At 34.2% G+C, this 27778-nt stretch overlaps 1 protein-coding gene across 4 annotated transcripts in view; it reads right to left on the reverse strand.

Annotated features, from left to right (window-relative positions):
- The window catches only part of DIAPH3 (diaphanous related formin 3), a 247385-nt gene that overhangs the window by 75364 nt on the left and 144243 nt on the right, over window positions 1-27778 (reverse strand). For all 4 annotated transcript variants that reach the window (XM_040584081.1, XM_040584080.1, XM_040584079.1 and 1 more), the window contains 3 exons: window positions 15176-15300; window positions 6212-6376; window positions 939-1074 (listed from right to left, as the gene is read on the reverse strand). In XM_040584081.1, coding sequence (XP_040440015.1) covers window positions 939-1074; window positions 6212-6376; window positions 15176-15300 — 426 coding nt within the window. The remainder of the gene's footprint in view (window positions 1-938; window positions 1075-6211; window positions 6377-15175; window positions 15301-27778) is intronic.

A 27778-nucleotide genomic window follows, 5' to 3' on the forward strand; every position in this document is an offset into this window, starting at 1 on the left:
TTGGATCTTGAATTTATTTCTGAAGAATTAGAAATTCTGTGTTCAGAGGGAAGCTGCCTGGTTTCTTAAGAGTGGTGCTTTAGTCTCACACCTCAACACATGGATGCTCTTATGAAAATAAAACAAAGACTTCTGGTCTGAAGAACCTCTGAAACTAAACAACCTACACTGGCTATTAGTGAAATGTGGAAGAGACAGATGATCATTAATGCCAAAGGTGCCCATCAGTGTTTGAGTGGGGACCTGTTTAACAAAATCTGCTCAGAAAAAATAAATAAATGAGAGTAGCTCACAATAATTTATACAGTAAGTCACATATCATTCGGAAGGATTCCAGAATCTCAGTCTGGGATAAAATGTAGAAGTATAGAGGATCATCAGACGTCTTTTTTAGTTACAGAGAACTCAGCATGTTTGCTGTCTCTTTTGGTAAAAAAGACAACACAGCATAAATGAGTAACTTTAAAATGCATGGCTGAGGTTTCTTTTAAGGTGTTTCAATTGAAATAATAACTGATGTACTCAAACAAAAATCCAGAGTACTTCAGGAAGGGCTTAATCTCACAGAAAAGCAAAAATGAATACGTAACCTTAGTTAAAAGAAAGAAAATGGCTTTGTGATTTGGAAAAATCTCTATTCTCAGGTAAGGTAAGGGGGTTTGAGCATAACTGAACTTATACTTGGTCATATAAGTTTTAATATATTCTAATGGAAAAATAAAAAGCAGCATTACAAGTTCTAAAATAGCTTGCAGAAAACAGGTAATTAGAGAAGCTCATTAACAAAACAAAATTTAAGAACCTCTTTTCTGTAAACTTTAATTAGTGGAAACCATTCATTTATTCTGTCTTTTCTCATAGAACATTCAGATAATACAAAAATAGCAGCACTCTTTCCAGCAAAAACCTAAGTAAAATGTGTCTTCTACATTACTTACCTGTTTTCATTTCTAACAAGCGCTTTTTCTTTTGTTGCCTCTCTTGTTTTTCTTTTTCTGCTTTCTCCTTAGCTATTTTAGCACGCCTCTGTTTTTCTTCTGCTTCCCTTCTTCTCATATTCTCCTTTACTGCTTGCTATGAAAAAAGTAATAGAGTTCCATTAAAACTGAAGTCTTAGCAAAAACAAAGCTGAACCTTAAAAACAGAGAAAAAAGCTTTAAAATCACATCTCCTAACTAACCTTAATTTACCAAGCTACACAAATATTTTACATTTCATATTTAGTATATTTTCTTCAGAAGAGTAAGCAAATTCAGAGTTAATACATTAAAAGCATACTAATTGCCCCCAAATGGGGATTACAAATTCAGCAAAAAATACGCATGTTAACGTAGGAAGAACTCAAATTATCTAAACCACCTGGTTGTTTCATTTTTTTTTTTTTTCAAAATTGTAATTATATTATTATTTTTATTTCCAGAAGCCTTTCAACATTTATTCTTTCTCATCCTGCCATCACAACAAGCAAAACAATGCTTGGGTGACTTCGCTGTGAAGTTTTCTTATTCTTATCTACATATGCACTAATTCACTGCATTTATAAATTCTTGTCTTCTGGTTAATACCTGTACAACATATTTATAATTCAAAACAAACTACGCACTCCAAAGCTTCCAATGAAGCCAAAATATAACTATGAGTTTCAGAGTTTTTAAATCATTATTTTGCATATTCAGACATTACGCAAAAAAACCTGTTACATTCCATTATTATTTTTTTTAACTAAGCTATTTTAGGATTACCTTTTTATTATTTTAGTGTTAGCTATGTACACTGATAAATTCTCAGTGTTCTAGTGCAGCCTGCATTAAATGTGAAGTGCCAAGCACCTATTCTTCACCACAGGAAGTTTCTCTTTTCAGAATGCACTTAGAAACAAAAACCCATCTTTCACAATAGTTCAAAGTGTCCCCTCCTACAAAATGGCTAACATCATCTTCACAAGCCTGAGGCAGAGGCTGCATGTTTGCACGGATAATTAATGTCTCATGTTGCTTTTAGGAGGAAAATGTCTAGCCTGCATTCAGAAAAAAAACCACCCCAACATATGTAAAAATGGACTGAAGAGTGCTATAAAGCACAGACTAATGTGGATTACAGCAATATTTGCACGGGCACTGTCTGTAGCATCACTGCAATAGATACTGACCAAAGGAAAAGGTGAGGTGGGGTGGGTGTGGAAATCACATGAATCTTGTGAGAAAATACCTGTCTTTGATAACTGAAGAATAAACTTTCAATAATGAAAAGAGATAACGGAGTGGATTTTTTAAAGTAAGCGAAACTATAATTGCACAGTGTCTTCCACAGTTATCTCTGTCAATTTGCTTAATACGGGGGGAGGAGAGGGGAAGCCTACTACAAAATGCTAAAATTCTGGATTGAATTAATTTTAACAAATTATTTGCTGATTTTCATACTGGGCATTCTGTAAAATAAACTGCTGGACAAAACTGAAATGGGACTTGAGCACAAGTACAATTTCGGCACAAATTACACTTTCTTAACAGAGTGACCAAGGAAATTTCTACTTTGCGTGTAATTTTCCCCCAAAAATAATACAAGTAGAACTCAGCCTCAGATTGCAGCCATCCAATTGTAGGCTTCTATTCCTTTCTAATCACACTGATCAACTGGGCTTGATTTAGTAGCTCACACCTTCATATTCAGTGCAGAGTGGATGCTCTGGAGTATCACACCTTGCCTCCAGCCTTTCTCTAGCAGGATGCAGGTCTACCATAAGTTCTGTGTCATAACTTAAAATTTCAGGCTGATGATGTCTTGGATACTGTTCCAGACACCTCTCTAGGATACCAGGCACTCCTGTTGTTCAGTGTCCTTTGAGACATCAGGTAGACAACTCACCAAATTCCACTGACTCTATTAAGTATGCATCTCCCTTGACTAGAACACAAGATTAGACACCCAAGCTCACATACAGATGACAATATTTAGAGGTCTATACCCTAGAGCCAAACAGAATAGAAAACATAGGTGTCTAAAGTTCTGCAAGAATTCTCACAGACTTGACTGAGACAAACACATACTTGTCTCTCACATTGTTTGCATTTCAGTGACTAAATGTCTTCACACTTCCTTGCTCAAAAGGCCTAAAAAGTTCAACATGGTGCGACCACATCTGCTACATATGAGCAGCATTATGTTCACCATATGGTACACTGTATAAAGTTAACTTCCAGAATTACCAGAATATAAACTTTTTGCATACCATGTCAAGGCCTAGAATTTCTGAGATGGAGGCATTCTTAGGTTCTCTCTTGTGCTTTCCAGGATCATTTCTGATTTTTATTTAAGTATATGCTGAACATAGAAGAAAAATACTCTAGAGTCAAGGGAACAAACTTTTACTTGGTTGCTCTTCTTCTGGTTCTTTAAGTCATGTGTCTGCTGCAGAGCAACCTGGGGCTGATGGGAGCAAGGTGTTTCTATAGCCCTGTGATTAGCGTACTGTCCTGGACACAGAAATTGTTGACTCAAGGCCTCTTCATTCCCTCTCTACAACTGTGGGAAAACTCTAACCATTAGCCAAACACCAGAAGAGGAAATACTACAATTTCTTCATCCTATGTCAGTAGGCACCTCAAAAATCTTCTCAACAGTCTCAAAACTGAGCAGCTACTTAACATATTGCTTAGCGTCATTGAATGATAAGGGGTTTCATGCCTGAACTACGCAACTTTTTCATATAGCCTTCAAACTGTGCTCTGCAAAACAGAATTACTAATTTTCCTCAAGGTTTCTTCTATCATGCTCATCAATAACATCTAAAGGTTTCAAAGCATTAATTAATCTATCTTTATAACATCGCTGTGAAGCAGGGGTTATTATCAGTGCTAATTTTTCACACACAAAAAAAAAAGGTGAAATTAAGGTAAAGCACAACCACTTCTTTGAGTCTCCAATTCAAAATGAACATAAGAATTGAGGGATGGGAGTTGTGGTTTAAATATCAGAAATTAAAGTAATACAACTATTTCATAATATTTAGCAATTTTGAAATTAGACTCCTGAGTTTCAATTAGGTCAAGTTAGGAAAACATAATCAATGTCCATGTTGAAAAATCTGGCATACCTAACTTGCCAAGCAGTATTATTCTGACTGAAGACTGTGCCTTCTAAGTTTTTAGCTGTTAAATTCTAAAAATAGCAGAGGCTTAGTAATCTTTACATGTTCCAGTATGTTTACTAAATATGAGTTCTATTTTAAGTCCTTTCCTCAAAATAGATGGACATAGGAATTTCAAACCCTTCCTCAATATTTACAAAAGAAGTATTTTGCCCTTTTACACCCTCAGACATGTCTGAAATCATTAAAAAAAAACCCAGCCAACCAAGCAAAACCAAACAAGACTGGGAAACATTCAAGCAACTTAAATAAGTGTTTTGTAATGAGGCTGCAATAAGGAGTAGATAGTAAAATTACACTACAGATCAATAGGCATGAGTTGGATCACTGCTTCAGATTTTGCCCCAAAACTGATGCTCAGATAACATTCCTGCAGGAGCATAGCCAGTACATTAAGCTATGTAATCATAGGTAGCCATATGTGACATGAGTCACCTTTCCAAATTAGCCAAACAAATAAATTCATACGCAGTTATGGATCTGCCTTTTTATTCTTCCATTTCTTTATTGATAAAGAGTTGCTTACTAGCCTAGTGCTGAGAATCCAAAAGAAAAAACTATTTTTGCTAAGAAAGCTTAAAAAAGCAACCTAAACCCACGACAACCTCCACACAAAATCAAACACCTCTCTCTGCCTAGTTACAAGTCACCAAGACAGAACTCCCTACTAATCCTAAATAAGAGCTCTATAAAAGCATTTTGAACTTATATAGCCATCAGCTTTCCTGAAGTTCTCTGGTTATTTTAAGTTGAGGGATGCACAGGTCTTTAGTATGTATTATGAAGTATATCATGAAGTTAATCATCCTTTTTCCAGAAGAACTACACTGACAATGGTAAAAGAACCTGCAATATTTTGGAGAACATCTGATTATCTTGAAATTTGCCAAGAAGACTGTTTATAGTCATATATAATCAACTCCAAATATATAAAGAAACACCCTGGTGAGACATCTCTACCTTCCCTTTCAGAAAATTCTTTTGTTAAAGATTCTTAAATCACATTTTGGTAAAATCAAACAAGACAACAAAAAAACCTCATTACTGAAACTTGTAAGCATAATGAAAATGGACTCTAAAAATAACTTAAAGAAAAATAAAACTAGCTTTCCAAAATAGTTCAAGCTTTTATGATGAGCTAGTATGTGCAAACATTTGTATACATAATGCAGATGCTGCCCTGTGATACAAGGACAGGGCTAACCTCCACACCTGTATCATAGATGACTCTAAGGCAAAGCTCTGCTAACTAACAGTGAGTCTGAATTATGGTTGCAACTATGTTCTGAGCCCTATACTAAAGGAGCTACACAACAATAACCTGGATCAACCTAATGTCTGTTTCTCAAATATAATTCAAATACTTAAAATAATAATAAAATAATATTTCTTAGTCCCTCCCTCCAAAGAACATCCTTTTTAAAGGGAAAAGGAGAAAGTAATAATTTAAAATGCATAAAACCTAAAATCATAGACAATCTATAGTTACAAAAGTAAAGGTCCTTTGAAACTGACCAAGTTTAAGGAAAATATGCATTTTTTTTAAGCCAGGAAAAGGAGCTCTGAGTTTCCATAGCAGACACAAACCTCGACACTGATCAAGTGGTGCAGATAAATGACAAATTAAACAAAATAAAATATTGAGTCTGGATTTTGCATGGGATGAGCATGCATTATAAACACAGAATAATAGTTAGAATATGTATTATGTATGTAAGTAACAAGCATCCTTTAAACAGAAAATGCAGCTATATTTAAAAAAGGTAGAGTTTTAGGTTTTCCCCCTTCAGATTATACATGCATATAAAAGGTTCAGTTTTAAATCACATTCATTGTTATTAGGAATTTCCAATTCTTTCAGAAAGAAATAATCCACAAATAATAACTAAAAAGTCCATTACCCTTACGATATCCTAAGAATTTAGGATGTGTAAAGTAACATTTCTGATACGAGTATCAGATACCATTTTAGGAGGAATAAAATTATTTTTAGTTTGTTCAATAACTGAAAGATTACAAAAATAATTCCTAACAAACATTAGGCATAAAATAAACAGATTGTACCATGAACATTGTCCTAAAGTTGTTTAAGTCAGTTAAAAACTCCTCCACCGAAACTTTCTTCAGGTCAATGGCATAATATCCCATCACATTCTGATAGAGTTTTTCCATGTTCTCATGCATCCGTGAAAGTTTCTGAAAATCTTCTTTGGCATGAACTAGAAAGCTGTACACTGCTGTTAAGGCTGCAAGAATACTCAATGAATCCAGTTAAACCCACAGTTTTTACTACACATTGATCTGTATTTCATACACACTTTTCATCTGCATCAAATGAAGTATCAAAAGAATTCCTTCCATGTCATATATGCTTCCTAGTATTTACTGTGTATATTAGATTTATGAATAAATCAGAGTGTTTTCATCAAATTTTCTCAACCACTTTAATTTTAAAGATTATTCCATTACCATATAATTTCGTATGAAATGAAATGGATGGGACTAATCTAACTTCAAGCACCTTTATAGTTTATTTAGTATCACTGTCTCCTTATTGAGGCTAAAGTTTTAGGTATATAAATTACAATTTACATGGAATTTAGGTACAGATACCAATAACTAGCTTGAATACTTTAAAATATCAAGAAATAGTATAGCTCCTATGAAATTAGAGTACAAATAGAAATACTGATAAACAGGAGTATTAAAAGTAAAAACTATTAAATATTAAAAACTTCATCTTAACAGCTTTTGTTCAAAATGCTGTTGTGGCAATAGCAATGCATTCATTTCTGTTACTGATGGCTGCACTTGGTATTTATGCTTTTTCTAAGGCTATCTGCAATGTCAATAGAAGTTAAGTAAATTAGAGGTGAAAACAATAGAACTAGAACAAGAGATAGACAATTTATAAACAGCACCATAATACTGCATAACATAAATCAAATACACCCCCCCCCCCCATGTTTATTCAAGACTTCTGATAATAGTTTGTCAAAGAAGCTCAAAGAAGAAATGTTGTGTGTGGTCACTTTCTTATGTAGGACAACTTCATAAAATGCTTACTTTAATGGAATGGTAGCTAAACAAATATTTATGTTTCGTTATTCTCCTGCTGCAGGAAAGACTACAAAAGACAAGAAACAGCAATTTTGCCTTTACTCCCAATTGCCCACCCCAACTGCTGCAAAAGAGGATTTACTGTATCTGTATACTTTATATGACAGATACACACTCCATGGTCACTTTATTTTATGAAGCACAGAATTTTTAAACAAGTGCATTAAAAACTTGACAAATAGAATTTTTGTCCACCATGCTGTTTCAAATACTTCAAATACACAATAACAATTTACTGCTGACTGACAGCTTTCACTCCAGGTTTTTTATGATGCACTCTTCTTTTAGTTTTGTTTAGAGGCTGAATGCCATTTGAATTTCACCATTACCTTCTGGGTTTGTTAAGGTTGCTTTTAAAATGCCAAGTAAGCAGTTAATTGTTTTCTTTTTGTGTTTTAGAATCCATGCCAGAAAGTCAAACAATAATGTTCTCAGACACATACAGGAAAGGGGAAATAATGTACTTTCACAACATTCAAATTAGTCACTATGATGGCTATTTACTTGGTCTGTAAGGGCACAACAGTCTCCACTATGACAGTCTTGTAGAAAAGCACTAACAAATCCCTAGATTTTGATGATTTTAAATGATACACCTTCTATCACCCCCCAGCCACTTGATTTCAGACCTTCTCTGACAAGGCTCCTTGTCCAGTATGAGTTTCTTCCCATGACTTCACATGATGAAGCAGCTTCAGACTGCCTGTGCTGACTGGCTAGCAACACCTCAAAGGGAATTGATATTGCTGGCCCACTTTTTCTTCCACATCTATTTGAATCTCTCTCCTTCACTTAGCTCCCAAGAGGCACAACAATCAGAGGAAACTACTCCTCAGAGTTGAGTTCCTTTAAAATTATTAAGGATGTTAATAAGTTATTGGTGGGACATCAAGGAAAGTTGATGAGAGCTCAGTATGTAACAGTTGACCAAATATTAAATAATTAAAAAAAGATTCTAAGAAACAAGACATGAAAAAACAAAAGTTGGAACCATCAAAAGAAATGTCAGCAGTTCAAAAATAACCCAAACAAACTGAAACAACTAACAACTGTAATAAAGGAAAACAGTAAAATTAATGCTGAGTGAAACTACAAGCAAGCATTTCTATATTCTGTTTATTTTCGATCCTACAATTTAGGATACTTATTATTTGTGATTCTTAAATCAGTAACAAAACTTAGGGAAAACAACACTGCTTTTTGCAGTTATGAGGCTGTTTATTTCCACAGAGTGGAAAGGTGAAGGAAAATCAGATAAATTTGTTTTGTTGTCACATAAATGCCATATATTCAGTAACTTTTATCAGTTTTCTAGGAAGAAAAAAAACTTTTAAAAAAAAGTTAAAATTATCAATAAGATGCATACTTAATCCTGTAAATGAATGATATGCCAGAGTATATCTTGAAAAGGAAACTTGCGAGGTAGGGAGGCGAGAGAGACAAAAATTCTGTGGTATTCTGCAACACATAGTTACAAGTTACAGCTATCTTAAGAGTCCATACAAATTGCTTAGTTTACGCTGTTAAAACTGACTCCCCTTGAAAATAATCATGCACAATTTTAAACCCCAAATACAGCACTCTGAACGACGTTTTAGTATCCAGTATTTGAATGCCAGGCACGATAAACCCTGAGATTTTTATTTTCCATCTGGTGCATTATGGGATACCCTAAGCTCTTGGCATTCTACTGAGACTGTGCTTCAATTTAGGTATTTTTAATAAGTCCAATTCCTTTTTTCCTTAAACATGGCTTTTGTTAGCCAGCACCAGCTAAAGTGGAGACAACAGGGAATACTATGGAGTACAGCAATCCCAACTGTAATTACTATGAACAGGTTGATATATATGCATTATCAGCTACACAATTCATTGGCTTTGGATGAATGAAGACAGAAGTACAGCAGAGCTGCAACACAGGTGGAAAGAAAAGGAAATCATGAAGTTAGGTATTTGTTAACTTTTTCTGAGGCAGCTTCACTTCATGGACTGCCTGTTTGGACCCACAGGACTACAGATCATCATTCTGCTCATTAATGGAACAAGAAAGCAATGCAGGGCTGAGACGAATGTATCTGTGGCAAAAGTTCTAACTGCTCTGTGTTTGGTTTTGCATATTCTTGGCAGCTCTTCTCATAGCGGGTTGCTTGTCTGAAGTTTATACCAATTTTAATACATTGTGGTTTACAAAATACTAATATAGTGCAGAGTATCAAACCAAGTAAAAGCAGCTGTTACCCTAGAACAGATCATGAATGATGTTAACCTGTACCAAACATTTCCTTAAAAGATCTCATATTCATTGCTTCTGATTTTTTCACAAACTAATCTGTGTATTAAGTGTAGACAACTGAAAAAGGAATATTCCTTCGTATAAGAACAAAAGATTAACTGGGCATAGATGCAGCAAGTATTTTAGCAGAATCTTCGAAACTGAACTGAGACTGCCACTACACTAGCTAGCACAGTCTCTGTAAAAATTTGGGAAATTTTTTGAAGACTAGTACAAAAAGACTTTGAGGTCACTTCAAACCAGCATTTCAAATAATGATTTGCTAAAGTCAGGAGGTGTGAATGTTGCAGGGCTCTCTTAAGGATTTCTCACATCAAGTTCTTGGGGAAAATAGTTGCAATTGTCTGAAAAATACATGTCAGAGACATACTTTTATATACATAGAGCAAGGTTCACAGTAAAATTCCATATCTGAATATAATAGTTCATGAAACACACAGAAACGTTTAGATTTTTAAATTAGTACCTTCTGAAGATTATTTGTCAAATAATACCTTTTCCTTGATTCACCCACTCCTGCACATCTCTATGTTATAATGCTAAAAAACCCTGACATGTACTTCTATTGTTCATCTAGTGTTTTGCTCATTCCAGCAAAACCAATGCTAGCTGGAACTGTATGCCTGAAGTTCAGATCAGTTACTAAACACCTGTATAAAGGAATTAGAAACTTAAATTAAATTTACACTGTGACAAAGCCCTATCTCATTACCTATCCACACAGCCAACACCTTGACGCACTCCCAAAGAGCAACATACAAACTTTTTTCACTTAACGAACTAGGTCCTGTAATCTTCCGAAGTCCGCAGGATACAAGGACTTACAGACTTCAGCTTATTTATGTTGCACAGAAGGAAGCTCAAACTATGAGGCCACTTAAGTAACTGACAGTTTAGGAGGCAGCATGCAATATCTTCCTTACAATTGAAATGGGTTTCTTCTACCTCACTTGAATCAGGCTCTGACTTGGGTAAGTGCTGGCCCTTCCTTTTCTTTTTGTAATGTCAACGAATCAACTTAAAAAACAAAGAGGAATAAAGAACTAATCAAAAAGTAAGGACTCTGTCCCGAGCCAAGAGATGGTCAACAACTCATTGTCTCTCAAATATTGGCTCCATAAGCTTTTGTAAAACTCACCATCAACACTACATTCAGTGGTAGACTGAAACTTGTCAAGAGTTTCTCAGCTGCTACTTAGAAAACCATAAGATGTGAGCTGGACTGATAAAGAGTACACTGACTAAATTACTTAATTAAGCTTTTAATATGCAATTTAAATACTCTCCATAAACCCACTAGATTTTTGTTTTGAATGTACAAGTGTATTTTGTTCACTGTGCTTTTTATTGAACATTTCACTGAATGGATTTAATACTCTAGATCAATATAAATTTAACATTCTTCAACTTTCCTAATTAAAGGAAGCAGAACTGCAATAATAACTATAATTTCTTTTCATCTAGCATACATAAGATGACTGACACACTAGCACAATCTAATATATAGGAGAAATATTCATAATTATAGACTTTGTCAATAAAAGAGTGCACCAACTGTGCATATATCTGACTTCCTAAAGAAACAAGAATGCAAATCAGTTCATTAGGGGCCTTTGGGTTGTGATATTTAGCGACAGGATGTAATAGCCTGCTTGTCCATGGAGCCTAATTGTACTCAGGATGAAAAATTATTTCCAACAAAGCACCATCCTTCCTTTTTCAGATTTCCTGCTGGTTTCTTTTTATGAGTTGAATGCTTTTCAAGACATCAGCATCATTCAGCTTTCCTTGTCATAGGAATAAAAGTAAAGACAGGTCCAGGATTCATCACGCTGTGCAGGATTATCTAACCTTTACATCAAACCTTTTTTGCTTTGTAATTTATTGAAGTTCCTGTTTTTTCTAAAAGTGGGCTTCTTTAATTAGTGTTTTTGTAGACATTACTAGAAGCCATATGTAACTTTACTGTATTGAAACTACTGCCTGTCTGCTGGGACAGGTAGTAAGTGAGGGCAAACTATTCCTGTTCATAATATTTACTGTTCAAAATATTGTATTTGAATAGTCTAATAGAATGAAATATGTAGTATGGTTGGATTTAACTGTACTGATTTATTCTGATTACACCAAATATTTATCTAGCCTGTTTCTGACAGCAGTCAATACCCAATGATTAGGGAAAAAAAGAAGGAAATTGGCAAGTATAGCACAATAATTCAACTAATGTAGTAGTATTCAGTTTCTAACAGTCTGCACCTTAGTGATTTTTCTGAGGTAACTCTGGACTACTGTGTTTAATAGCTCCAGGTGTACCATCTTTAGCTAATTATCTAAGCCTTATATGAAATTAATTTAATTTTCAGCCTCTACAACATCCTAAAAGTAAATGCTACAGTTTGTCTGTTGTGCAAGAAAACATTTCTGTCAGTATATTTTAACCTGCTGGACAGTTACACAGGATGAACCCTGGTTATTTATAAGGCACAATGACTATGTTCCTAACTTGCTTCCTATATGGCATACAAAATTACATGTATTTTTAGTGTATTTTCCTAAGTTTTTTGATTTTCCACCTTCAGAGACCTAATCTATCAAAATATCCCTTATGCAGAAATATTGCCTACTGCTGATCATTGTTACTGTTCTCTGCCACATCAGTAGGTATACAACATACTTTTTGAGATGGGGTGATGGAAGCACTCAAGATACAAGTATTGCTGATTTTTATAGCAACTTACTTATGTTTTCTGCTTGCTTTTAACTGAAATTATTCTCAATTGTTCTAATATAAAGTTTTTTTCTCCAGATCTATTACTCTATAATCATTGAGTTCACTTACTCTTTTGTCAGCACCTGCCAGTATCTCCCTTCCAACATGAGGTTTTTGGTTTGGGTTGTGGTTTTTTTTTTTTTAAAATATTAATCCAGAAAGAATAATCATTCCACTTTTGACCCAAGAAGTTTCTTTCCTTGGAAGTCTTTGTAAAACACCTTGTTGAAAGGTGCATGGAAATTCAGTTATGCTTTACTGTCCTACCTTTATCTGCACACTGTAATAGATTTGCAAGAAGTGAATTCTCTTTAAAAAACCCATGCTGACTCTCCCCACCACATTTTCTCTCATACATATACATGTTGGTCCTGTGTTTATTTAGCCTTCATCAGTTTTCTTGGCAGAGAAGTTTGACTTGCGGATGCTCCTTGCAGACCTTTCAGAACACTCAGATGCTTCCTTTCAGTTTTAATTCCTCTGGTGTCTCGGGCTAACTTAGTATAAGAATCTGTAGTCCAATAGGTTTATATTTGAGTTAATTTTAAAATATTTTCAAGTCTTTTGTGACCACTGGTTACTCCTCGGGATTTATTGATATTTATTTCATATTTTGCTTTTAAAAAAACTTCTACTGACTCCTTCATTTGAAATCATCCTTCCATTCAAAATGCTGCACAATGGGAGCAAACAAATTTCTCCTTTAGAGGAAACTAAAGCAAAAAACAAAGTTAGCTTTATGGCTATGGCTTATCTTCCTGACATACACTGACAATCTACATTTTCTCTGGCAGGATTACAGCTTCTGAGATGCTTGAAAAAGACAACATGTAGATCCTCCTTTGCATTTCCTAAGATGATTATTATCCTTTTTAAGCAACCAGTAAACTGCTCTAATGCTTTTCATATATGAGACTTGACAAGGTCCACCTATTTACCCTACCCCACTTTTATTGTATTTTAATTTTTCACACTATTTCTCTGCAACTGTGACTTATTGTGTCTTAAATACAATTTATAACCTTATATCCCAGTATTCCACTCACTTCCTGCCATCAAGTTTCAGAAATGCCCAATATGTCAGTAACACAAAGAGAAATGAGGCATCCTACATAAACATTTTTTTTTAATTTTAGATGTTTGATATGAGCAAAGTACATATTTATTCCTCAACTTACTTTTCCTGTGCTTTCCTTCTTAAGTGAGACTAATTTTTTCAGGGTATTCTTCACTCATTCTCAACTGAATTTTGCTAATTTCTTTCATAACTGCTTTAAATATATCGAAGTTTTATAACCATATCTCCAAAGAAAGCTGTAAACTAAATTATCTGTTACTCCAAACTCTAGTCCTCAGCTTAAAAATGCAAAAGGTTATAGGATTTTAAGTGCCACCATAATGACTGTTTTGGATTAGGTGATCATTGTAGGTCCCTTCTGACTGAAAGTCTATTCTATTCTAACAGATTAGATTAAGAAGAGTCTGCCCTTTTTCATAGGTTAGATTTCTTAATAAGTGCTTCCCAGTCCTAACTTCCTAGACTACACATCGTTGTTTTTTTAACCAAGCACAGACTTACAATATTTCCTAACAATATTTCTGAGAAAGTTATTATGGATATATTTTCCTCTTAACTTCCTAGCAATACTTTATCTCTTGTCTTCAGGACCCCTCTCCTAGTTCTCCTGTTATGCTATTGTCTTATTTGGAGACAAAACTTATGTTTTGTGCTATAGAGACACCATGCTGGTGGGCTGCAACGTATCTCTCAAAACCACATTGAGCTGGAGAAAAAAGTCGGCAACAACAACAACAAACAGAACAACCTCACCAACAAAATACCTGACCTCACAAAAAATTTGTAGCAACACTGAAAGGTTACAGCTAAACCACATTATCCAAAGAAGGCCTAAAGCTAAGTTGTAAACACTCTGGTTGCAACTGTCTACTGAAGATGGAACTGGCCCTAATGCAGCAAGAACCAGGTATATCCACTTGACCTCAGGGTCGACTTGCCATCTCTTTAATAGCATGAGGTTAATCATGAAGATTGTCTCCTGAGTGCCCCTGCCTTTGTACCAACTAGGTGATAATCTAACCATGACTACAGAGGAAATTTCAACCTGTCTCTGCTGATATTTCTGCTTCTAGATTAGTCTCAGCGCCAAGTATACACAACTATCATCTGGTACGGAGGTTTAAGCAAAAGAATGTGGTTTTCTGCTTTAATTGAGTACCCTCATGTGACAAGGCTTTCTTATGAGAGAGACAGGCAGTGAAGTTGTCTGTAGGATTTGGAATAAATAGTGAGAAAAGGAATTCTGGCAAAAATAAGACCAGAAATTAGTTTTCACATACTATGAACATAATCTCTGAATTAAAAGAAGGTTTTTAGTTCTGTGGTTGCATGTACAAAAACATTAACAGTGGTAATACATACACTAGACATCTTTTTCTATGGTACACATTACCAAAAAAAAAATATCATTTAGCACTAAAGTGCTTAATGTTCCCATTGTAAGTTTCTCTAAGTAAAGAAACTTAGAGTGTACAGCGTTCTACATAGTGTAAAACCTGACATCAACCATTTTCCCCCCTCATTCTTTCCACTACAGATGAATCCTTTAATTGGACTGTTCATGTATTTAGTTTATGTTTGTTGGGTTGTTGTTTGTGGTTGGTTTTGTTTGGTTTTGTTTTTTTTTTTTTGGGGGGGGGGAAGTTAATTTTTTTCAAAAATAAATGCTACATAGACAGAAGTTATGCAAAGAAATGCAATGTTTAAGGTAATGCAGTTAAATTACTTCTGGTTTTGTTTTTTTTTTAAGAATACTCCAAAGGATATTGACATTTTTGCTACAAACTTATCGTGCTTATCTTCAGGAACTGGAAAAGTCTGCAAATCCTTCTCAAGCTGGTGGAGTTGTCTCTCCATATGCTTCAGGCTCTTCTCCAGGTTTTCTGCCGAGACTAAAATACAGAACATTCATTCTGTTAACACCTTTGTTTGTAAAATACATTTTACACGTTTAATTCTGAAATAAAAGCACACTGAACAAACTACAATACAAGATGAGGGGGTCACTTTAATAATGTTCAATTCCCCTCACTTATGCGGTTGCCTTACTCTGATTAGATGTGTGCTGTTTGAACAATGTATTCTGTGCCTAAGATCTTGCACTGTAATTAACAGTCTGTTTGAAATAACCTGAGATACACATATGCCTGTCTCTCCTTTCTGATTAACCAAAGGACAAGTTTTGAAGCTACTCCAAGAACAAAGCTTTCTTCAATCTAATCCTGTTAAAACAGAAAATATGAAAATTTGTACGGAAGATCATGAGGAAAATAAGACCCTGAAAACATAAAGAAAATGGGGCTATTAAACACATACACATGAAACCTAAGACTCAATTGCCTAGTTTGAAAGACGATGTCTGGTAAAACACACCACAGAATTTATCAGAGCGGAAGTGTTTGCCAAGCTAGAGGGAAGTGCAAGCATTTCAGAGGGTGCAGCAGAGCAAAACAGGGACTTAGGAGAAAGAAGAGTATAGACGAAATAGGGATTGATAGAAAAGTGTAGAAAAAGTGCAAATTTTCCTTATCTGAAAAGGAGAAATATAACTTTCATCCATTTGAAGCAATGCATGGAAGTTGAACACTTGATCTGTAAATAACCAATTAAAATAACAAGACTGGAAGAGTAACCTGAGGATAACTCCTGTTAGCATGTATTCTGTCTTAGATTTATATTATTGCAATCAGTAAAAACTTATTTCCTGATTGTTTATGAAGTAAACATAACATTTAAGTATGTTTCGTGGGAACAATATCTATAGATATGAACATACTCTGAATTTTAGTATAATGACTTGGGTTTTTTCTTCTTTTTCATTATTTATTTAATTCATAATATACTGTACCTATAAAGGTAAAGCTACCTTAAACTTAATCTAAAAAAATCCCTGGAGAAAGTTGGTGGCCCTACGATGTCACTAGGAGCTGTAGTGGATCCATGATTTATCCACTGAGTAGTTATGTGACGGAAAATGTAAAAGATACACACGCTGAACACATCTTTCTCTCATAAAAGTCTGTCAAAGTAAAATGTTGCATAGCAACTACAATCCCATTCATAGCAGAAAGGTTAATGCAACTATAAAATTATCAATGGCAACCTGTTAAAATGTTAATATAACCCAAAAAACCCCAACCACCACACAACTTGGAGACAGTCAACTTTTCTGAAAAGACAATATAAATTTATGTTCACATTATAACTCATCACTTGGTTTATAATTACAATTTTTAAAACCCTCTCTTTACTCAAAAATACCATTTCCCAGTTTGATGTTAGATTTGGCAGATTTTCACTCAGCAATGGGTAAACCCAAACCATCACCAGGTAGGTCAGCTGGCTTCAGTAGTTAAGAAAACGACTTGTTTAGGAAGCAAAGCTAAAATTAGAAGTTGACAATGTTGACTACAGATGTGTTTCAGTCTTCCCAGGATCCAGAAACAAACATGATTTAAAATCAAGTCACACTTCTGCTGTGATAAGAAGCCTTTGACGGTAAGCACACACAAGTTTAAGACACTGATTTACTTAGAAAGCTGCTAAGAAACACAGAATATAATACCTTGTAGTTAATAGAACTATCAATAGGACTCTTCACAGTGTAGTTAGTCTGCATAAAATGAGTTCACAGCATAAAATTAAAGGGACATACTTAAAAAAGTCACAATTATGAGACTCGGCAAGTACACAGGTTCAAAAACAAAATAAACCAGAAAACCCAAACCCACCAAAAAATCCTCTACATCATTTGCGGGTAGCAGCTAACAGCTACATTCTTTTACCCCGATGTAAACAAACAAACCAAACAAAAAAAACCCACCAAAAACCCCCAAGCCAACTCAATGCCTAGAGTTGATCAACAGGTTGTATACAAGAGATTTTTGAATTCTTGCTTCCAGAAAAGCCAATTTTTTATTTCTATTACTTCAGTTCTTTTGACATTGAACAGTTACATATTTGATCAAGAACCTTTACATCTCTATCTTGTTCTGAAGGGTGGGTTTTTTTTCCCTCTGTCATGATCTGAAGTGGTTCCTGAATATAAAAATTCTGCATTCCTTTGATTTCAGCAGTGCACAACTACTCAATATATTTTCCTTTAAGACTATATTTCTGGTGACAGTCTCAAGCAGAGGCTAGCTCACAACATGATGGTATTACTTTGGTACTATTGTCTTTGCAATGTTCAATTTTGTGAAAACATATGAAAAAAATAATATCTGTAAATATTAGCAGATCTTCAACAAAAATATCACATGAGGCGCCTGCCAACCTTCCCTCATGCCCATCTGGAAACATGTTATAAAATCTGAAGGGACACAGAAGAATGGCAGAAGATTAAATATATATATATATATATATATTCCTAACTTTGACCCCTAATCCTGAGAGAATTCAGGTATAAACTCAAGCCAAATTGAAGCAGGCAACTCATAGGACAGTCTGAAAATGAAGTCAGACTGGGGTTTTAAATGTCAGTGAGCCCACAAAACCAAGCTGTTTGTTGAATACAACACATGTGTGCCGGAACAGTCTCTCACTTATACCCTCTGAACTCTCACGCTCCTTTTCAAAAAGGCTCCTGATATTTTTATTGGTAATAATTAGATTTCTCCACCTTCTGCCTTTCATGGTTAAAACAACTCTGTTCTTAAAATTTCCTCTCTTGATTCAGGTTTTCTAATAGCAGCATTACTCCAGAAGCCTCTCCACCTGCTTCTGTTTTAAAACCTTTCTGCATACTATTTCAGGTGATGATTCACCAGCCCATTTAATGTTTGCATTAGTCTTTCCACAGTTCTACTGAAAATACCTTATCTGATTATCTTATGATAAAATATCCTTTTTTCTTGACCATAGCTCTCATCACAGTACCAAGATGCATGATCTTGTACTTCATACTATCGATTTTATTTTCTTTTACTCTGCTTCCTCAGGATCATTCAGTGATGACAACCCAATCCCCCTCTCAGCTGGCAAAGTTGTCTAACCCTTTGTCACATCACTTATTGGTGAGATACCACAACTTTATTTTTTTGCCATATTCCTTCCAGATGATACTTTACTCCACTGTTTATTCTAATGAATATTCTCCCATTTTACATAATATCAAATGTTTTCCTGAAGTCAAAATAAGTTCCGTGAATCGAAAAAAAATATAATTAAAGCTAGCAGATTACTAACAATAAATTTGTTTTCATTTTATGCTACACTCATTGCCATGTTTGAATATTCTTTCCTCTATAAATTTTTTTATCAGTAAGGTCAGATGAAGAGATGTGTAATAGCCCAAACCATTCTTTTCTGCTCAGTTTCTTAAGTATTCCGTAATCACACAGCATTACTATAGCCACAGAAAAACTTCGTAAAAAACGTACTTACTAAACTTTTAGTTCCATATCTCGGTTGTCTCAGAATGCAGAAATGGAAACCGGTATTTACAATATGTGAATACAGTACTCTGATTCCCCCCCCCCAACAAATTTCTACAGAGACATTTTTCTCCCCTCTATCCCATCCCCAGATTATTATTCTTTCTTAAAATTAAAGCAATATTTAATCTAGTTTTGAGCCTATACCGGTTTTATATTAAATACTGGAAATAATTCTCCAAAGCAAAGCACTACTACTTGTATGCTCTCTCATTTATATTGCTGTAGACCTCCTCCTGCTGCTTTTTGCAACAGATATTTCAGCTGATATTTCAGCAATCCTGCATGCTGCCCACCCCGTATGACAATTTTCTTGGATGGTCGCAATCTCCATATCAAGAGAAACTTTGTCTTGACTACAGATATTTCACTTCCCTTGGGCTGTTCCATCCCCTATATTCTTAGGGAAGAGTGTAACAATGACAAGCTGCTGATGCAAAAAACAATATAATATTATTTTTTCATCAATATCATCAATATTTTCATCAATTTCATCAATAATATTATATCACAATATAATATTATTCAGATAATAGTAATATCTGAAAATATACTATTTCTTTTGCCATTTGAATTTGATACTGAACTGATAGACAAACTTTACAAAATAAATCTCTAATTGCCAACATACTATTAATGAAGCATTTAAAATTGATGTTAAATGACTAAATACAGCCTAAAAAACACCAACCCCAAAAGCAACCAAAAAAATCCCTGTACTGTCAGGTGGTTTTAGAGCACTAACAAAGAAATATTCCAGAGGCAAAGTATTAGGAGGTTTCTGTAAACACCAGCAAAGCCCGAAATATCCATTAACAGCGGAATAAGATCCAGTTGCATATACATAGTGTCACAGATGACTGAAAATACAATCTTTATGCTTTATTTCTCCCAAGATGACATTTTTTCTTGTCTTCTACAGCCATTTTCAGCATTTTTGCCTTTTTTTCCCCTTCTTATTTGTGTGTGTGTGTGTAACAAGCATATATAATACTCTTGCTGAAATCCTTTTTCCCCAAAACTCTGACAATGCCGTTGCCTCTTGAGCTCCCAGACTTCCCCTCCTCTAGTCAAAGCAGGCTCCAGTTGCACACATGAAAGAAGCAGCTCTCTAAGAAGGATTTAATTAAATTTCTCCTACTTTGAATTCAAATATGAGCACACTAATGTCATGTAAATGGTAAATGTATAAGCGTTTTTATACCCAGTTTGCTAGTAATAATACTACCGCCATCAGTAGGAATAGGCCTAGGACCTTATACTAACAGTGCCCTACACTACTACACAAGAGCCCTGGCCTGCTAGACTTGTTATAAACTTCTTTTGAGAACCTCCTAGGTGAAATGCATCCTGACAGCACATACCTCTTTTTACAATATATCGTCTAAGCTCAGAACTTGAAAATATGGGAAAAAGTTGAAAACAGAAACCCCCTAACGAACAATTCACTGATGGTCAATTATTCATCACTGGATTGCTATTGGAAGAAAGCAGCTGCTAAGGCAAGGGGAAAGAATGGCCAAGCAAGAGGTTATGGCACCTGCCCCAGCAAAAAGAAGTCATATCCCTCAGTGTTGCATGTACACAGTGGTACATTGCAGTGGTGGACAGAGAGCTGCCAAGAGACAGAACCATCTTATAAAAGAAGAAAATAAGTTTGGAGGAGGGAAGAGAAAGAAGACCCTCACATCCCTTGCGGCTTCCCTCAGTGAAGAGCTCTTGAGCCTCATCACCTCAACCCTAGGGGACTCAGACAATAAAGTACTGGACTGCAGCATATTGTATCTTAACAACTAATTTAGGATATGACTGTTCATACAATCACAGAATGGTTTGGGTTGGAAAGGACCTTAAAGATCGTCTAGTTCCAATCCTCCTGCCATGGACAGGGACACCTTCCACTAGTTCAGGTTGCTCAAAGCCACAGCTAGCCTGGCTTTCCACACTTCCAGGGATGGGGAATAATGAGTTATTTTTAGTAACTAACTGCTTTGAATACACAGTGATAGTGATAAATAATGATTAAGAATGAACCATTAGCATGAAACATTAACGAGCTTCAGTCTAGTAAAGTTTAAAATAAAAGTTAAAACCAGCCAGATTTATCAGTCTTCTAAACAATCCCTCACTGTGATACAAGAATAATTTATTTTTTAAAAAAATAAAAAACCCTAGAAAAAATAAATATGTAAATATCTATAGTGAAAAACAAGAAATAATTTCAAAAACAGAGGATGTTAATCCTTATAGTTAACAAAACATGGTCTATGGGAGAAGGAATAGAAACCACAAATATGTCAAGCTAAGAGGTAACAAGATAAGCTCAAGGAGAACCAAATGGTTAACCAGACTAAACAGAAAATTATTTGAAAACTGTGTGTGAACTATCCTAATTAGCATACTAAAAGATCCACCCTGGAGCAAAGAAAGATCCCTACTAACAAAGCCCCCTCCCTGCAGAACATGGCCAGTGGAAAAAAAAAAAAAAAAAAAAAAAAAAAAAAGCGAAACATTTAAATGGATACAAGGCTAGTACGAACAAATGAGAATTAAGTTTGATTAAACATAAACAATTGTTCAAAGTCTATAAAATATTTTACTATGGGTTAAAAGGTGTGCTAGCTTCGTGGATTTACCACCTAGCACCCATGTCTCTGTAGACATGAAAAAAACAAGACACTCTGTGAATCTGCTCTTGTATACCACGTAAAGAACCCAGATTTGGGATAACAACTCCAATCTCTAACTCCTCAAGACAGATATATAGGCAGCAAGATACTCAAGCCTAGACATACATGTATATGTGCTTGCAGCACTTCCCTACTCATTAAAATTAAGCTTTCTCACCTTCAAGGGTTTATACCCTCACAATGTATTCAGCTTGTCTATTTCATTGCCCTTTTCACCATTTTAAGGTTCTTGCAACTGATTTCTGCATAAATCATTTGATATTTTTCCTTTGTCTTTTAGAAGATATCTACAGTTTTACCCTACAGAGTAGCAGTATTATTTTGTGTCTTAATCTCACTATCACTTAAAACACTATACAACAACGAAATCTCTCATTAACATGCAGATATTTACATCCAGTTGAATATATATGAAATTAATAATATCAAACAGCTTTATCTGAATCCTGATAGGTCTACAGATCAAACTGTCTACATTTTTAAATAACTGGGGGCTCAAGGACTGCACCAGGGATTGGCCATGATACTTAACTGTAGAATCACTGCATGATACAGAAAGCAAACTTCTCATGGACTACTGACATACTTCAATATCATATCAGAAATTAAAGTGTTATTTTGGCAAAAATGTGCAAATACTCAGACTCTTGTTTAATATTTGATTTGTTAAATTATACTTGTAAGAGATGCATATATTTCTATGCCCTAAAGAAAGAGAATGTTTCACTTACATTTTAGTAGTTCATTGCAAATCTTATCTTAAAAATACTTTCCAGATAACAGTATTGTGCACAACTTAAAGCTACAAATGTTAAAAGAAATGAGATTATTTGCAAGAATTACCTAATAGTATTGCATATGTTCCATCAGCTTTTAAAATCTAAATTTTTAGTGCAGTGAAATGCACTCAAACAAAAAAACACAAGGTGTGTTTAATTACTTATTTTTAATAAGATCAAATTATTATAAAATTGTTTAGACGGGAAAGTGCCAAGTTTGCAGTGTGCTGATATTGAACCTGTGTCCCAATAGCGCAAAAGTTTTTGATCCATTACAGGTATAGACAGAGGTGCAAAAAAGATCAATAAACACAAAACTGTAGACTTATTTAAAAGTATACTTAAACCACACCACCAAGAATATCTGACAAATTTCCCTTTGCAAATATTTAATGCTCTGATGTGGCATCCTAAATGCTGGAGTAGCACATTTTTATGTCTTAAATGGTACATTTCTGGTAAATAGATATATTCTTTTAGACTAAGATTTTAAAGACTAAAAAAACAAGTTCTCTTCAAATAATTTCAAAAAAGAGTAGTCACAAAACAACATGTTTTTTCAGTCTTGTATAAGAATCTCTTTCACACAATTTAGAGCTTGAAATAGTCTTCTCAACTACTGCATTATTGGACGAATATTTATAACTTCTTATAACTTCTTATAACAGTCTTATAGACTGTAAAATTAATTGCTGAAAACATTACATGTTTTCTCAGTCTTGACAACAAAATGCAAGAAAAAAAGATGGCTTTTAATACTTTTTTAAAAAATTATTTTTAAACAATGGTATCTCAAAACCCTTTTTCCATATGGAATTCTTTGTCTGTCATTACTTCATTACACTTCAGTATTTATTTTAAGGTTAATACCATTACTTTACAGTTAATAGGAGTCTTGTTTGAATGCCAAATCAACCCAAAACTTCAATTCCCATTACTGTTAATCTCTTTAAGCCATAAAATTTAGTATTTGCTATTTTCAGCAGCACATTTATATAATCATCATTATAAGCAATCTAACTCCGCCTTAAATCATAGAGTTGCTTTTTTCCACCAAGGAAAACAAGTCTCAAGAAGGCAAGTCTGAATCTTACTCTTTTTGATAGTTAGGCATAGTTAGTTGATCTAATATCTAAACTAATTTGTACTTGTGGTAATTAAGTGAGATATTTTTCTCTTCTTTATTACTCCCACACCTATGCTTTAGTTCTCTTCCTGATTGTGGTATTTTAGCCCTCCACTAACAACAGCTCTTAATTTTGCCTCATCACCTCATTTCACTAGGACATTTTTACTTCTAGTAACAGTAAATCTTTACTGAAGTAACAGTAAATCTTTAGAAATCACAATAGCTACAACTGTTCCCCAAATGAGCAAGTTCCTTTACAAAATTAAGTATTGCATTCTTATTTCACTAGTTCTCTTTTGTCCAACTTCAACAGCTGTTTTCCATGGGGCATAAAATCAATTCTTTACTATGATAAAATTCCTGAAATTAAGTCTATATTTCTTTCAAGATTTTTTTTTTCCACTTAATATAATGAATGTTTAGTTTAGCTGCCTCTAGACTAAGTTACAAGAGTATTCAATAGCTCTTGTAAAGTATACATTAGCTTCTTTCCATATAACCTAAAGCATAAGGTACATGTGATATCTCCCCTTTGGTCCGGTCTTCATATGCAACCAACAGGATCACAGATAAAGAAAGTAGAAGTTCTCATTGGTGCAAATAACAAAGTGATTTTCACTCAGAGGATAAATCCTGTGTTTTCACTATAATGTTGATTCCTGAAATTTTGTGACTGTTACCACTAGATTTTGAGTTACAGCCCTGTGCGTACCAGAAAGTTGGAACATAACCCACTTGTCACATTCTCTGCCATTTATGGAAGTCTCTGAATAGCTACTTTCAGTTGTATCTCATAAATCTACATATAAAAAACCTAACAAAATCACAGACAAATTGTATATCATAAGTGAAGCTACATACCTAATAGCTGAATTAATTTAATTAACATCTGAGAATGAAGGATACTGTTCCTTTTTCAATACTCCAAAGAACTCTTTTTACACTTTCTGAAAAGCCAATAAAAAATAAAATTCAGGTAGCAGACACAGTATAAAAAAAAATGAACCTCTAAAACCAGACTTCTGGTTGGTAGCATGTCTCCTGGTTATTCTTCATAGCCATCATTCTTGAAAACTATCATTTAAGGCAGAGAAACATCCCATACATAATATAAAAAAATTGGAAAATTAACTTTGTCTTTAAAAAACAAAAGGACTTTAAAAAACCCAAAACAATTAAGAAAAATTTTTACTATGTGAGTTACAAACATATTTCAAAGTAAATCTCTGAATGGTCTACCATTCAGTCTGCTACAAGAACTTAGAAACCTGCATGATCTGCAAGATACTGGAACAATCTATTGATTTTGGTACTGACTGAATATAACACAGTACGGAGTAAATCATGAAGCTTGTAATGTTTTCTGAAAGCACAAAAATCCCCACCCAAACAAACACAACAATCCTGAATACATGAAAACACATACTGTGAATTTGCAACCTAAGACAAAATAAAAGTGCAAGCAGTTCACAGCAGAAAGTATGTTATTTAATATTATTGAGAAAATGGCCATAAACTTTTAGAAATTCTGTAATGGGAAAAAAATATCCTTTCCTTAAGACATATAGTTTGCTTATAGTGTGTATATATATATTATTACTGTTTTTTTCATGCTGTTCTAATGTTTTTCAAATATTGCACGTGGGGGTGTTCTACTTTTTAATGAATATAGATTAAACTTCATATTTACAATTTGGTTCCTAGCTTAAAAAAAAAGCGTGAAGTTATTTATCTATGAAAAAATCTGAAAAAAGTTTCAAAAATGAGAAAAAGGACAAGTTGCCTGCAAAGTGACTAGTTAATGACTTTTAGAGAAAAGAAAACATGCAGGTTTATATTGTTATTGCAGTATGAAAGACTATATACCATTACCTGTAAGGTCTGTGTAAATTAATCAACCAAATAAAAGAGGCCTGGATAAATGCAATATAAATCTTTAGAATACCATAAAACAAAAAATTAGTAAAGTGTATTAAATTACCCAAATACTTCTTGTCTGGAATACTAATAGAAAAAGTAGGAAAGTAATTACATTTAAGACAAGAGACAGCTTTAATTACACGAATCTTCAGGAACTGTCATATCAGTATGCTCATTAGCTGCAATGAGAGTTCCTCCTGCTGATCTAAGAGTACTGAAAAAACAGGATTTGTTATACTTCAAAACAAAAAGGTATCTTTAATTCATGTACTGTAACAGTGAATTAAGCTTACTTACAGTACTACAAAAGTAGAAACTAGAAGTTTAATATATAACAGAAAAAAACTAAATTAAATGACCTGAAATAAACTGCAATTGCATAGGTCACATGTCCCTTGCTGCTTGCCTGTCAAAGTTATATTTTAAAAAATAATTATTATTTCTAATGCAATTAATTAATTTACATATTGCGAATGTTTTATCATTTATAAAATACTATAAAATAAATACATGTTAGCGTCAAAACTAACAGACCGTGTCACTGCTCTTAATGCCTTGCAAGCTATGTTAACAGCTTACCATATGACAATTACTGGACAATATTTAATGAAATGAAAGAAGCAAGAATTTTTCTTCTAAAATGGATTTAAAAAAATGAGTTTCTAAACATTGTAATGCTCTAATGTTCACCATTTTCAATCAGAAATAACTTGAAAGAGAAGTTTTAAGAATGAGCAAGTACAAAATAAAAAAAGATACAAGGTATGCTACAACTGGCCTGACTGATACAAGGACAATTATGTCAAGGAAGAATTTTAAAAATAGCATCTTTTAAGTAGCTTGTTTTAAGAAACTTGTTAGAAGGTTCAACAATCACTTGATGATGATAAAAACAACACCAGTGAATGCTAGTTTTGTTCCATTTTTATAGTGTATTCAACTTAGTTTTCTGTTAATATTGTTCAAATGGCATTTACACGTCTTTCTGACATATTAATTTTGATTTATAATTTAAAGGGCACTTGCAAATAATACCTTATGCCACATAAAAAATGCAAAATTATTGTATTTGAAGAAATGAATATGCAGACAGGAAATAAAAAGCAGCTCAATAAAAAAAGTAGCTTGCAACAAAGGTATGGAAAAAATATTATTAGCAAACTTAATTGATTTATTCTTGGGAATTACTTTTTAAAACTAATTCAGAGCACAGGATCCAGTGAAACCACGAAGGGAATGGTATTCCTTCACCTCTACAAGCCCCTAAACTTTGCTAGGACAACAGGTAGAAAAAAGTATTTAGCAACAAATAAATACTGGAACAAAATACAACCTATATGGTTCACAGAAAAATTGAAGATTGTATTAGTATGACACAAAAGCAGAAAAGAATGATGTATCTCCTCACCCAACAACTTTGACCAACAAAGGAGCACATATGTAAACAGAACCTTCCTATCAGATGACAGGAAAAATCCAGACTGACTTTTTCTTTGTGCACTATCAGCAGCCTGTAACCCTTAAAGGTAACCTTTGGATCCGGTGGTTTTCCAAATTCACTGAAACTCAGAACTGCCACCAGTAAATACAATCCAGGATGGATTATTCTTGTTAAGCACTAAGTACAGTATCTTGGAATGGAGGAGAAGCTCTAAGCCCTCAATACTCAAACTCTGTTCTAACACAACCAGTATTTCTTCTGAAGTACATTTGACCAGATTATCATCAAGATAGAAGATTCCTCATGACTTCCCCTCTATCACTCTCCATGGCTGCCATAATGGTGCCTCGTACTATCTGCTGTGTTTCCCAGCTCACTGTAGAAGCCTCAATGCAAATCATTCTTAGTCAACTTGTCAGTCTTTATCAGCGTATCAGTAAGTTACATCAGACTAGTGAGTCTATTGTGTTGGATATGGCTGATCACAACCACAGCTTTTTTTTGAACTGATCTTTTGTTAAGCTCAAGCAAAAATAGCCACTTCATTACAAATTTACTCTGCAAAACTTGGTGCATACTTAATCAATCTGCTTTGTAACAATATACTTCTGCAAAAGTACTAAAAGGTTGTAAAAAAGACCCATGAGCTGCAGCCTTTGGGATCCACTAGATTTTCCAAAATTGCAGTGCAGGAGGAGTCTTTCAAAACAAAATGGGGTTTTGCAGGTAGGGAAACAAATATAAAAATACACACCGATATGCTAATCTGTTAAAGACATACTAAACCTTTGCCTTTTTCATACACTAAAACAGAAATGCAAAGTATATGTCATATTAAACTGAAGTAAATCCCATATATAAACTTTAAAATACTGTCATTGATTTCCATCCTACAGCATATTGAGCAACATCAAAGATTCATCTAGTCAACAGTAGATACCTAAGAAACAACAGAAAGCATGGAATAACTTATTTT

This window comes from Falco naumanni, chromosome 2, assembly GCF_017639655.2.
Source record: "Falco naumanni isolate bFalNau1 chromosome 2, bFalNau1.pat, whole genome shotgun sequence".
Taxonomy (NCBI): domain Eukaryota; kingdom Metazoa; phylum Chordata; class Aves; order Falconiformes; family Falconidae; genus Falco; species Falco naumanni.